Source organism: Pseudochaenichthys georgianus, chromosome 15 (genome assembly GCF_902827115.2).
Source record: "Pseudochaenichthys georgianus chromosome 15, fPseGeo1.2, whole genome shotgun sequence".
Taxonomy (NCBI): Eukaryota; Metazoa; Chordata; class Actinopteri; order Perciformes; family Channichthyidae; genus Pseudochaenichthys; species Pseudochaenichthys georgianus.
In genome coordinates, this window is record NC_047517.1 from 8,767,782 (window position 1) to 8,782,768 (window position 14,987).

General features: G+C 44.5%; 1 protein-coding gene across 1 annotated transcript in view; it reads left to right on the forward strand.

The window, feature by feature from the left end:
- The window catches only part of marchf5 (membrane-associated ring finger (C3HC4) 5), an 80,699-nt gene that overhangs the window by 26,803 nt on the left and 38,909 nt on the right, over window positions 1–14,987 (forward strand). The window contains 1 exon segment of the mRNA XM_034101170.2: window positions 9,235–9,437. Within this exon segment, the coding sequence (XP_033957061.1) occupies window positions 9,235–9,437 (203 nt within the window).

The window sequence follows — 14,987 nt, forward strand, 5'->3', positions numbered from 1 at the left end:
CAGCAGAGCAGAGCAGGTGGAACAAGCCTCAGCTACAGCAGCACAGCAGAGCAGGTGGAACCAGGCCTCAGCTACAGCAGCAGAGCAGAGCAGGTGGAACCAGGCCTCAGCTACAGCAGCAGAGCAGGTGGAACCAGGCCTCAGCTACAGCAGCACAGCAGAGCATGTGGAACCAGGCCTCAGCTACAGCAGCACAGCAGAGCAGAGCAGGTGGAACCAGGCCTCAGCTACAGCAGCACAGCAGAGCAGAGCAGGTGGAACCAGGCCTCAGCTACAGCAGCACAGCAGAGCAGAGCAGGTGGAACAAGCCTCAGCTACAGCAGCAGAGCAGAGCAGGTGGAACCAGGCCTCAGCTACAGCAGCACAGCAGAGCAGGTGGAACCAGGCCTCAGCTACAGCAGCACAGCAGAGCAGGTGGAACCATGCCTCAGCTACAGCAGCAGAGCAGGTGGAACCAGGCCTCAGCTACAGCAGCACAGCAGAGCATGTGGAAACCAGGCCTCAGCTACAGCAGCACAGCAGAGCAGAGCAGGTGGAACCAGGCCTCAGCTACAGCAGCACAGCAGAGCAGAGCAGGTAGAAACCAGGCCTCAGCTACAGCAGCACAGCAGAGCAGAGCAGGTGGAACAATCCTCAGCTACAGCAGCAGAGCAGAGCAGGTGGAACCAGGCCTCAGCTACAGCAGCACAGCAGAGCACACTCACACACTAAACTAACTCATCTCTCTGCCACTTCACCTTCAACTGCAAACTGCACCAGTATGCGCCAAGGTCATAGTTTGTTGAAACAAACAGAACAATATCGTTTGAAATGAGCAGAGAGGCAATTTTGTGCTCAACAGACCACACCTCTCCTATGACAATGGTAGAGCGAGGAGGAAAATCCACGTATAGCTAAAAGTACAACAACTCAGTATGTCTCTTGGCTGATTTGCTGAATAAACACAGCCTTCAAGTTTTATCCTGATAGTTTCCGTCTGACAACAGGGCCTAAATCAAGCTTCTCCTGCAATTGCTACAACCACTGATTTTCTGAAAAGTTGAGATTTTCAAATCAAAGTTCTCAGAGAGCCGCAAAGAAACAGACGCATGCGCTCTGCTCTCCCTGCATGGGAAACGATTGAAAAAATACGCTGGTTGTCTTAAAACATGATATGGTTACTAAGGCCCTTAACCAGGGAGAACTGTGGTAGCACATGCGTCTATACAGTAGGTCTGAGGTTCATTTTTGTTCATGTGTAAAGATGCTGTAAATATCGGTTGTGATCACATTGTATAATCCCCTGCAAAACAAATATGCCTGCATCAACCTTGCTAATTAAGTTAAATTGTATAAATACAGACTTTTGTTACGGTTTGGTTACATTTATAAGGACGTTTTCATGAACAAACAGCACTGGAATTCTCTGTAAGCAGGACGCCATTTTGTGCCGGCTTATCTTCCCGAGTGTTGGGGCAACAGCCAGCTGGAGCTTAAGGTTTCACATAGAGGATATCCATGTCCGCTCTGTTGTATTAGGTGCTGTCATGCTGCAGGGCTGGGTTACAGGAACAGGAGCATGTGAATCTAAGGCAGCGCTGGGTCTCCTTCTCCACTGTCCTGCTCCTGTGGAGACATCTGTCCACTGTTTCTACTCAAACCTTAGCCCCCTCATATTTTATAGCTGCCTTACTTTCATCATCAACTCATGTGGATTTATATTTTATTAAAAGATAGGCTATTTCAAATCAAATAAGTCCAGACAATAGAACTCATGCAATAGCGCAAACAATATATAATTTTAAAATTGGGATTATTTTCACCAAACATCATAACCAGAGGGATTACATTTGTCGGACTTTAAAGGAGACATGTCATGCTTTTCCGGTTATTACCCGTCCCTTGTGTGTTATGAAGGTTTTTATGCATGTAAATGGGCTGCAGAGTCAAAACCCTCAAAGTGCAACCCTGTTGGGAGTAAAGCTCTAAAGGCCCTGACACACCAACCCGATATTGGGAGTCAGAGGCCATCAGAGGCTGTCAGGCAATTCGCGGCGCCGTAGTCAGGTTTGGTGTGTCCCGCCCGTCGACCGTGGACACGCCTAGTAAGTTTGGACTGTGCCGGACCCGGATGGCCTATGTGCCGATATCGCAACGTAGTTGAATCGGCCATGCAGTGCGGGGTCTGGCAAGTCGGAACCACAATAATCACTCTGATGGCTGTTCAGAGCTAGCGAATGCAGTGCATAGAGACAGACGAAGCGGAAGGGAGGGACGTAAACAAACGATTTAAGCAAGGCACACACAGACTGCTATCATCATTCTTCATCCTCATACATGGCGATCTGGAATGAATGCAAACGACAGACCCTGCTCATCACCTTGCTCCAGGAGAGCCAAGCTACTGTAATGATATTACGGAGAAAGGGCATACTCTTCACGTTCTTCTCTGCTTCGTCCGGTTGTGGTAGAGCGCCTCATATTTGAATGACGAATAGCACACTACACACTACCGCCGCCTGCTGGTAAGGAGAGTTATTGCCACTCACGCACTGAAGTCGGTGCGGTGTGTTCCCGTGCGACACATGGCCAAAACGCAGGAGAACACGGCCAGGCAACAGCCGACTTCAGCGTCGGCTAGTCCTCTGGTGACTACTTGGTGTGTCAGGGCCTTAACACAGAAAATACCTCCTCAAAATGCCTCGTTGGAACTATTTGACCTTCTTCCATGTTCTTCCTGGACATTGTGACGTGTGAACACCCAGTAGCCATGCTCAGAACTATGACGCGATACGGTCATGCGGTAGCCGGAACCAAATGGGCCAATCCGTGGAGCAGTTACGTTACGTCCGCGGAGCCGTTACGTTAAGCCCCCGCTGATTGGTCCAAATTGACCAATCCACGACTTCATCACACACTCACCCAGTGCAGGCAGCTCTGCTGATTTCTCCTCCCGGGCTGCTGCTGATAACAGACAGTTGGGATCGCGGCAAAATTCTCTCTGTAGACCCATTCTCACAGCGTTTATCAACCTTTTCTTACTCAATATCAAGCCACACTTATTGTTTTTACTTCGGCTGTGACTTTGTGTGTGCTCAGGGTGAGTTTGGCTGTGTTTCGCTGTGTATCGCTAAACAAGGAAATCACACCTCCACGGAGCTCAGCGCGATTCACAACGTCCCAACTGGTCCCGACCAATCGGAGCACACTGTGCTCACAGGGAGGGGGGGGGGCGGCAAGAGCTGCAGCGAGCCGTTTAGTGGAGAAAGTGAATACTGCTGAATACACATACTTTAAGGAGATGCTGTATGCAAAACCAATGTGAGTTTGGAAAATTGCGCAGTATTTTTCTATTTTAGTATACCTCAACAATGGAATTATGATCAGTGGAAATGGCCATGACACCTCTCCTTTAACATATTGTCTTTGCCAATACCGGCTAAAGGAAACCCTGCCATGCGAGTCTGTTCATGATCTCAATCATAATATGATACACTACATTTTTCTAAATAAAACAACATTCTACTGGGGACCCACTCAATCTCCACGACCACAGAGTGCATACATTAGCCTTTTCCAGCATTGTGCAAGAATAATGTGCTTAATTCATTACACGTGGTGTCAGAGAGCTTGGAGTAGGGTGAAGGCTCACATACATCAGGGTGTAGGGTAGTCGTTACGTGATGCGCTCTCATCAGGACCGTGGACAGAAGTGTGAATAGAGGGTTAATGTTTCCATCAGACTCGGATTCACCACGTGCGTGCGCCCGCCCTGGCCCTGGCCGGCCATGTCACCTGAGTGCCTCGACCCTAAGGCTCCTCTCCTGCATCGTCATGTTTTATTCAGCACCAGGGGAGTATTGGAAAATCGCCCATTGCAGTCAGGCAGGCAGCAACCTGAGCAAATAATCCAAGTCTTTCACAGAAGATCCCCCTCCCTGTGGCCCCAGTAACAGAACACACCTACAACTGAATATGATGATGACAGAAAGCCACAGATTTGACATCCATTATTCAACGGTGGGTGCAGGAGGGTTAATATATACATGGCGTACAATGGGGATTCTGTGAGGCAACTACTGAATAAGTGCAGGAAGGGTTGGCCACCAATACAAGTTTGTTTTAAAGTGACTAGAAAGTACACCAACATATCTCCCAAAAACATTTAGATTATAATGGATTTAGAGGACATGTTAACATTTATTGCCACCATTATTTCTTATTTATCAGTGAGCCGTAGAGGTTAACAGAAATGAAACAATGATGCATAAAGCTTAACTTCTGGATTCAAACCATGTCAGAAACTGGGGGAATATTCAGGGTCACTGGCTTGTCAGTAAACCTACCAGACCATTTCCGTACCTAAATTCCATTTAAGGGTAATTGGACTTTCTGTGTTCTTTGAATAGGGTAAGAGCTCTATTTAATACCACAGTTGGACATTTCTTAGCTGCATATCCTACTCCCTAGTGAGAGTGAAAATGCTACAGGTTTTCTTCCATTCCAGGCATACCAGTTGTTAAAGACAGGAAATGGAACTGTAAAGGTATGTGTCATCAGGTTAGACACATGCAGCCATTAATGTTAACTCTGTTTCCTCCATCTCAACCTGCATTAGGCCCAATTTTAAACCAACCATGCATTATGTTAAGGTAGAAACTTGTGTAAATGTACAGTTTTATCTACTATATTTGTTTACCCAAAGAGTCCTGCACTCATTGTTTTGTTGATTTTCTTAACATGAATGTCCCAATGTCAATGATAACCAAAATACATAATCACAGCCTGAGAGAAAAAACGAATATCGCTATTATAGTTTGTTTCTTCTCGTTGTATATATGCCATTGTTTCATGGGAAATGAGTGCAGACTAACCATTGTGTCATTCAGTGTTAATACGAAAAGATTACACGCATACAGTCAGGCTGTATATGGGTTGAACAACCAATGGATCTCCTGACAACAAGTTAGATCCAGGCCTTATTCAATTAATAAGTCTTGACATTTTGGATTTCAGTTGGTCATTTTTATTTACTTTCAACTAATTATATTGCTTTTCTTACTTTTTTTTATAGACACAGTTTGGGTGCTTAACTGCGGTAGTAATAACCTGGTTTTGCTGATTTTCCTAAATCAATTATTCAGGACTAACCTATGACTATTTCTTTCATCAGTATCTAGCAGCTAAAATAAGAATGTCACTGGTCTGGGTTCTTTAACTCGGCCTCACGCAGGGACACACAGGGGAAGTGAACCCTCCAGCCAGTCGCATGCTGCTTATTAATAATGGAAAAGCAATATACTGTCACAGCCGGAGATGTACTGTGGTAAGGTCAGGGAACCTGGAGATCACATTACCTCCCCAGATGTTGGACAGACATGGAGGGAAGGAGGCGAGGGAATGTATTTTTTTTCAAATGAGTCCAATTAATTGGGATACATTCAGGCCCAAACATAACAATGTCTCCTTCCTTGTAATAAGATAAGATGGTACTTTATTGATCCCAATTTGGCATAGGTTTTATGAGGTGGACTCTTTGTGTCTCTCACCCCTTTGTTAAATGGATCAACAGTTTGGTGAGAAGGACCTATACTGTGTGAGTGATGACGTATTTCTTTCTCCGGAGTTAGCATTGCAAGGTCTCCGCATCAACACTGCTAAGCTAAAAGGGGCTAATGTTGGGCGTAATGACCTTGTCGGTCTCATTTAGTCACTTGTTAGCAAAGCTATTTAATACACATAGACACCTTTTACCATGTTTTATGTCGTCCATAAAAAAAACATGTTAAAATATAACTTGGCTTTTGTCTGGCAATTACACTCAAGGAATACTATGCCTGCAACCAAGCCCTCCTGTACTTTTACTGCATAACCTAGCTGTGCTCTGTCTGAATATTGTTAGCACTTGTTGCACAGTGATGCCTTGATGAATTAAGGTTGAGGAGCTGTGTGATAAGTCCTAAAGGCAATGTCATTACAATTCAGCTCCAACTAGAGCAAGTGAGATATTTAGGGAAAAGAATGTGACATTTTGTACAAAGCTACTGAAAATACCTGATTTTGAATAGGGATGCCAGTGATTATTCGAATATTCGTTACAGTCTCCATAATCGAATATTATTTTTAAAAATCGATTATATATATATATATATTTTATATTATTATTTATGTATTTTTTTTAAAAATGTGACTAATGTGTATCGCAACAGGGGTGAATCGTATCGCATCGCCTGGTGTTTCAAATGTATCGTTAATGTATCGTATCCTTGCAACGTATCGAGATGCGCATCGCATCGGCCTCAGTGATGGAGATGCACATCCCTACTAGACATGCTTTGCTATGTTTCAAGAGGATGGATGTTCTGTTTTTTGAGTGCATTGAACAGTTCCTGTTTGATAAGCAGTCAGCATTTTACAGCATGTTTGCCTAAGGCTTTATGTATTGATCTTGCCTGATTGCATGCAGAGTCATAGGGCCTCAGTTATATGACCAGAGTCTGGAGTTATGAGACTTTGATCACTTCCACTATCATTGTTCCCTAAATGGTGAACAATGGCCTATACTTTCATCAATAAGATATTTTATCAATATCCTGAGAGGCCAAACCCTTTAACTCATGTTTGAAGTGACTATGGGATGCTGACTGGGTTTTCTGACATTGCTCCATTTTAGAATACAAAATAAAAGATACAAATGTTAAAATACACATTTTAATCTAAAAAATAATTAAAAGTAGGAACTGTAAATAAAAATATATGATGAATACCAATTAAATAGAATCAACAGTTTTTATTAACATACGAATATAAAATAAATTGTGCAAACTAGGGATCGACCGATATGGCTTTTTCAAGGCCGATACCGATTATTAGTAATCAAGGAGACCGATAACCGATATTTGGAACCGATATACATTTGCAGTAAAATCAGAAAATCTTGGTTTCAAAATGTAGAATAACACAAACTCCAACACAACTCAACACAACTTCTTTGAAATGCATTTAAGCATATATTATGTTTAATTAACTTTTAAACATCTTACAAACATCTTAATCGGTCAAATGCGGAATATCGGCCCCGATAATCGGCCAAGCCGACCTCTAGTGCAAACTATAATATATAACAATATACAGTGTATTGCAATATATGCATTAAGCGATCCCCACCGCTAGTACTAAATAACAACGAAGAATATGTGACCCGCTCTATCGAAATCAGTCGGAAGTTGCAACGGCTCATTTGAAAATAAACGTGGATTTGCGTAAAGAAATAGTTTTTCGGGGTTCGGGTGTTTTGTTTGATTTTAAATAAACAAAGTCTTGGCTTTCAGAATATGAAACTTTTATTTCCATAATCACACGATAAATACATTTTTGAAGCTTGTAAAGGGAAGATGACAGGCACCTCTCACTGGCCACTCTGCTCTTCCTTAGCGCTGCCCCCCTCCCTCCGGCTGAAATTATGAATGTAAGGCGTATAGTAATCATAGATAACACGGCAGGGTCTGTTACAGTTTGTTTTCATCTGATTTAAAATAAACAAAGTCTTGGCTTTCAGAATATTAAACTTGTTTCGGCAAATTCAGATGATAAATACAACTTTGAAGCTTGTAACGGCATAATTACAAGCGGAGAACGGAGTAACTTAAAGTTACAGCAGGCACAACAACAGCCGGTGTTTCTCGTGAGGGTTTTCCCCGGGAAACAAACACAATACACACAAATGCAAAATTACACAAACACACACACTCGCGAGCTTCCCCGAGAAAAGTAATCCAAACGAAAATATCTTCCCTCCGTAGTATTTTGATCATTTGCTCTGCTAATAATCAATCAGATCGATGGATTCCAGAGAAGAGGAAACTTTAAAGGCCTTTTTCTCAAAATGATGACTCCGTGAGTCATTATATAAGTAAGCAATAGCTCACGACAGGCTGTGGTATATGCTCATTATATCACAGCTAAGGGGCGTGGTTCGGCCCGACGCGAACGGTTACCAAGTGTGGCAATATGAAAAAAAATACACACTCTAATTTAAATAGTTTTTATTAGTAAATAATGATGTTCAAAATAAAATAGTCCCGCTGTTGCCTTCTGCGCGAAACATAGTGCGAGGTGGTTGCTATGAAACAACACTAACAGCTAGCGAACATATTAGACAGAGAGCGTTGATCCATTATTTGGCTATTTATTTACATTCATGTGTTTGTTGCTGTTTATTGTGCAGCCACTGAAAAACTGTCCAGCATCAGTAGCATGGCTTACGTGGTTACTTGTTGAGGTTGTTCTAGGCTGTTGCTTGGCGTGGTGAGAATATTGCTCCACTTTCTCCGGTCCCCGAGATTCGGCTTCCAGTAGCTCTAGAGAGAGCTTTCGCACCTGTGGCCACAAACGGTCATAATTTCTCAGCTTTGTTTCAAGACCCGCATCAGAAAGCTTTTAAATGGTGGTACTTTTCCAGTTGGTCTACCTGCTCTTCACGTAGCTCTGCATGTCGTCGTTTAGGTGCTTTCTGGAGATAGGCACTCCTCAATCCACTCCTCCATAGTAAGACCCCCCGGAGGTCGAAGTTAATCTTAAATGTTTCCATTTTATGCTTTGTAAGTTTGTTCCGTAACGGAAGAAATGTTTGCTTTAAAAGTAGCACACTTCATGATGTCAAACCTTGGGAAGTATCTAGATATCCCTGCCCTAATGCCAAAGGAACTGCACACTGAATATGTTTTGCCGTTTGATGTCTATCTGGACCGCTGCGTAAAAAGAAGGGTTTCTGCCCCGTTACTTCTTCCGCTGCTTTCTTGTTCCAGTATGAAAAGCAAACTGCAGGCAGTTTGCTTTCAGCCCAACGGTATACTGTTTTTCTCAGAAGCGGAGGGATACTGACTTGTTGTGAAAAGTAACTTACAATTCTACCCGTGGTATACGCTCAGTATATCACGGCTAAGGACCAATCAGATTGCTTGATTTGACTTGTCCGTTTTATAATGCGACATATTTTGCTTAATATTTGGAGTACAAAAACAATCCTGATATCATTAGAAAGCTAGGAATCCCCTCTTTCCAACTGTGTATACAACTCAAAATGTGTCTTCGGGTCAATGCGACTGATTTCGATGGAGATTCCTCTCAAAGTCTCATCAACTGGAACACAACTGCTCTGTAGTTATTTGTTAATACTTAAAGGAAAACATATGCAAAATGGGTTTAATGCTACCAATTTTTTGTATCTCTTGTCCTAATCCCACCTGTTTTCAGGAGCTGCTGGGTGTGCTTCGCCACAGACGAGGACGACCGCACAGCAGAGTGGGTGCGCCCGTGTCGCTGCCGCGGCTCCACCAAGTGGGTCCACCAGTCCTGTCTGCAGCGCTGGGTGGACGAGAAGCAGCGGGGGAACAGCACGGCACGTGTGGCCTGCCCACAATGCAACGCTGAATACCTCATCGTCTTTCCCAAACTGGGTATGTTGCATCTCACACAGAATACAACTGAGACTTACTGATCAGTGAGCACGGTTTAATAGCCACACATTTCAAAGCAAGGTGTCTGAGCTCCTTTTGTCTTCTTTTGAAATGTTGTGTAGAGCCTTTTGGGGATTTACAGGGAGCTGTGTGAAGTCTGATACATTGCTTGAAGCTAGAGGCCTGAGGCTACATTAGCTGCTACTAGCATAATCAGTAGTTGAAGTGTTATAATAATATATTATAGTATATAATAAAAGTACTTAGTTCAGCTCTAACTTTTAACAAAAACAAATGTAAACAAATATTTAATATTTGAAAAAGATCATGTTTCAAAGGTTATTCATATTTTGGTTTCAAAAGTCTGAATCTATAAAATAACACGCAGTAAAAAAAACACAGCGAATTTAAAGTGCAATATGGCCCAGAAAAAAATACTCAAGTAATGCACACGTACCTAAAAATGTACTTAAGTATGGTACTTGTGTAATGTACTTTACACCACTGAAATATGGGAGTGCAACGCTAAATTAGCTTAGTAAACAACAAACGACACCTGTCTGCTGGTTTGAAATAATAATAACTCTAAAATGAATCAGTTGTACTGAAAAACATTGAATCACTAATTGTCCACCTGTTAACATTAAAGCCTGACTATAGAGCACATTTCCATGTAAACAGACGGCTCCAGCTCCTCTTTGAGGGCTGTTGGCTACTGTACTCAGAGAGCTATTCTGTTTGTCCTGCCTGAGTGCATGTTTATTTACTCTGCAGCCAGCATATGTTCTGAGGTGATCTGGGTAAATATTTCCTTTCAGTCTGAAGAGAAACAGAAGGGCCCTCACCCAGGTCCTGACTGACTGACTGACCAGCAGCAGTTTAAAGAAAGAGGCTGCCTCAATTATCCTGACACAAGAGAGTGACTATGGCTTAAAATGTTCCCAAACACAAGCTTTGACTCATTGAGTGAATATACAGACCTCGGCTTATTTGCCCTTTTGTTGTATTTTGCAGTGGCAGGAAATATTCCAGGGACAGCAGCAAGAATAATTGAATATCTTTTGTTGAAGTTTTACAGCCAAATGCCAAAACTTGGACATATGCTATATATAGTTGTCACTAATGGCGCATTTCCACTACAGGGCCTCGCTCGGTATGGCTAGGCCTTGTTAGGACTGGCTCACTTTATGCTGCGTTTCCATTACAGTTTAGTAGCTGGGGCAGTAACTATAGTAACGCAGTGTAGGCGGAGCCGTGACGTCAATGTGAAACACAAAAGCAACATCAGCCGTTAGCTCTTAGCACTCAGAGCTCACAGCTCTTCATATCTGTTCAGAAACTAGACAAAAGTTGAACAAGTACAAACCACAGACTGTCTGTGTCATGGCGAATACAGTCGCTGGTTTATTTAATTCATGGTTTTTACTAATCAGTATGTTGTTACTTCGGCATCATTTTGAAACGTGTATTACAATTAAATCACGGTCAAATATGTTCATTTTGTTGTAGTTGCCAGCGATTCTCTCTCTCTAGTTGAGCATACTCAGCCCTACTCAGCCTGGTTGTTGGCCCCCTAAGAACCTCGATTTTATGGGGCCAGAAAAACTGTGAAATAGTACCCGCTAGGGATGGGAACGATTAATCGAATATTCGAAATTATTCAGGTATTCGAATAATTATTCATGTATTCGAATATGAGTTTACGTGTAGTTCGGGTGAACTGGGAACGTCTGGAGGAGGCCCAAGTTCAGGAGGCCCAAGTTCAGGAGGCCTTCAACTCACACCTCCGGCGGAGCTTTTCGGGCATTCCTGTGGAGGATAGGGACATTGAACCAGAGTGGTCGGTGTTCAAAGCCTCTATTGCCGAAGCCGCGGCGGGGAGCTGTGGTCTCAAGGTCCTAGGTGCCTCAAGGGGCGGTAACCCTCGAACCTCCTGTTGGACACCGGTGGTCAGGGAAGCCGTCCGACTGAAGAAGGAGGCCTTCAGGGATTTGTTATCCCGGGGGACTCCCGAGGCAGTTGCAAGGTACCGACAGTCCCGAAGGGCAGCAGCCTCATCCGTGGCCGAGGCAAAGCAGCGGGTGTGGGAGAAGTTCAGAGAAGACATGGAGAAGGACTTTCGGGCGGCACCAAAGTTGTTCTGGAAAACTGTCCGACACCTCAGGAGGGGGAAGCAGGGAACCATCCAAGCTGTGTACAGTAAGGATGGGACGTTGTTGACCTCAACTGATGGAGTGTTGGGATGTTGGAAGGAACACTTTGAGGAACTCCTGAACCCGACAACTCCGCCCTCTATGGTAGAGGCAGAGCTGGAGTATGACGGGGGATCAACACCAATCTCCCGGGGGGAGGTCACTGAGGTCGTCAAACAACTCCACAGTGGCAAAGCCCCGGGGGTGGATGAGATCCGCCCGGAAATGCTGAAGGCTCTGGGTGTTGAGGGACTGTCATGTTTTGACACGTCTCATCAACGTTGCGTGGAAGTCGGAAACAGTACCGAAGGAGTGGCAGACCGGGGTGGTGGTTCCCCTTTTTAAAAAGGGGGATCAGAGGGTGTGTGCCAATTACAGAGGCATCACACTACTCAGCCTCCCGATATGACACGTAGTGTTGCACACCGAAACCTACTGATTTCAACACTACAACTATAGACGTCGAGATATTATTATTGCTGAATATTAAATGAAGGTACAGTTTATTTGAATACGTTTGTTTACAGACGTGGGTAGCATGAGACAACAACCGGAACTACCAGAAATGAAACCAGCCGTGAAGTTTTTCCTGTCTTGAGTATTGATTACAGCGTTCAAAACCATATTAAATGAAAAGTCATGAAAGAGATAACGTGTTTAGTTATATATGTAATGTACAATGTCGGAGTCCTCTGTTATGCTCAACAACGAACAACGAACACAGCATAACAACAGCAGATCGGGCAGAGTTGCAGATCGGGGAGTCACAGGCAATGTGGCTGAGTTTTGAGCGCGTTCTGGAAAGTGAGAGAGTAAGCTACTACGTCCCTTAAAGCAAAACAAATCTGCGGAGTCTAGAAATGTTTTAAAATCGCGATTTTTTTGGTTCAGCCATTTCGCAACCCTAGGAAAGTAAAAATGCAAATTAATCGTGAAAACCGAAAAAATCGCCCAGCCCTAACTCAGGGCCATCCAATCTCTGTACTCTCAAAGCGAGAGCTGTGACCGGGTCCTCGGCAGTAAGTCGGACCCATTTCCGGTGAGGGTTGGCCTCCGCCAGGGCTGCGCTTTGTCACCAATCCTGTTTGTAATATACATGGATCGGATTTCGAGGCGTAGTCGTGGGGGAGGGGGTCTGCGGTTCGGTGGACTAAGGATTGCACCACTGCTTTTTGCAGATGATGTGGTTCTAATGGCTTCATCGGTCTGCGACCTTCAGCACTCACTGGATCGGTTCGCAACCGAGTGTGAAGCGGCTGGGATGAGGATCAGCACCTCCAAATCTGAGGCCATGGTTCTCAGCAGGAAACCGATGGACTGTCCACTCCAAGTAGGGAATGAGTCCTTACCCCAAGTGAAGGAGTTCAAGTATCTCGGGGTCTTGTTCTCGAGTGAGGGAACAATGGAGCGTGAGATGGGCCGGAGAATCGGAGCAGCAGGAGCGGTACTGCAGTTGCTTTACCGCACCGTTGTGACGAAAAGGGAGCTGAGCCAGAAGGCAAAGCTCTCTGTCTACCGGGCCATTTTCGTTCCTACCCTCACCTATGGTCATGAAGGATGGGTCATGACCGAAAGAACGAGATCGCGGATACAAGCAGCCGAGATGGGTTTTCTCCGCCGGGTGGCTGGTGTCTCCCTTAGGGATAAAGTGAGAAGTTCGGTCATCAGGGAGGGACTCGGAGTTGAGCCGCTCCTCCTTCGCGTCGAAAGGAGCCAGTTGAGGTGGTTCGGGCACCTAGTTAGGATGCCACCTGGGCGCCTCCCTAGGGAGGTGTTCCAGGCACGTCCAGCTGGGAAGAGACCAAGGGGTAGACCTAGGACCAGGTGGAGGGATTATATCTCTTCGCTGGCCTGGGAGCGCCTTGGGATCCCCCAGTCAGAGCTGGTTGATGTCGCCAGGGAAAAGAAAGTTTGGGGCTCTCTGCTGGAACTGCTACCCCCGCGACCCGACCACGGATAAGCGGGAGAAGATGGATGGATGGATGGATGGATGGATGGAATATGAGTTATGAATATTTGTATTAATCATTACAAAATAAAATTGGGAGTGATGCCTAAGTTGATTACATATTATCAAATTGAATAATTCAATGTATATATATACGACTGTGCCATAGCTAAATGTGTTAGGTGACGTCTTAAGGTGTGTTTTGCTCCGCTCACCGGTCCCTCACAGCGGGCAGAGCTGCAGGTGCTGATCTATCTCTCTCGTGTCCGGTTATACTTCACTCGCGTTTATGTCCAAATCCATCAGATCTAGCTGGTTCTAGCCAATGATACGGCTGCTGCCCCTCCCTACACGCAGATCACGCAGACTCAAACCTCATCTTAGGCCCAAATGTGGCGCAAATGAGCTCCGCAGCCGTTGCGAGGTTCCGGCGCTAACAGTTCATGTGCGTGCTCCCCCGCCCCCCTGTCAACACTCGCGACACATGAGTGGCCAGCCTAAACAACAATGTGTGGCGGCAAAGTACATAGACATTTTGACTGGAGAGATTTAGTTTTGCCGGTATTCAACATATTTGATCAGTCATAGTCCGGTAATTATTTACACTCCAAGAACAGTCCTACACAACAGACATATCGTCAAAAAGGAGTAATGTGTGGAAATATTTCGACCAGGTTAGTGAGCGCGGCGTGGAGGTCAAACTATGCCAAATTAAACCTATATATACATGCTATACCTTGCTATACCCGCAACCTCCGTTCCAGCTGAGAGGGTCTTCTCTACAGCTGGCCTGATTGTGAATCGCCTCCACACATGAAAGCTGTAGGCCTATAGCTGTCAAACTGTGATCACCAGTTCAATACATTTGACAAATTCGACTTGGTTTCTACACTTATATGAACATGTATGTATTTATTTCCAAAAATTATTGAAACATTTGGGCAAAAAAAAAAGGAAAAAAATAAATGTGTTAAAACAACATTTTTTACCCAATTTTTTTTATATAGGATATGTACATTTCGGTTAACCGGTGAACTGTTTTTTGGGGGGTCGAATATTCGAATATACATTTGCTTTCAAATTCCCATCCTAGTACCCCGCTAGCCGGTACTACGCCAAGTGGAAACGCAACCAAAAGCGTGCCGGGCCGTGCGCTCCCGCGCTGTAGTGGAAATGCGCCATAAGTTACCCGATCAGCCATGAGCCGCTGTCATTTTCAACCTCAAATTGCAATCTGAGACGGTAGCTTGCCCCAAGACAATGCATGTCTGCAGGAGGCCTGGCTTTGGCTTGTAAACAGGTTCATGTATATTTATGGTGACCAATGCTGTGCTGTCAGTCAGTTTGGTTCTATAGGCAGAGAGTTCTGCTCAGATTTTCAAAAAAGGTATCCTCCTCAATAAATAACCC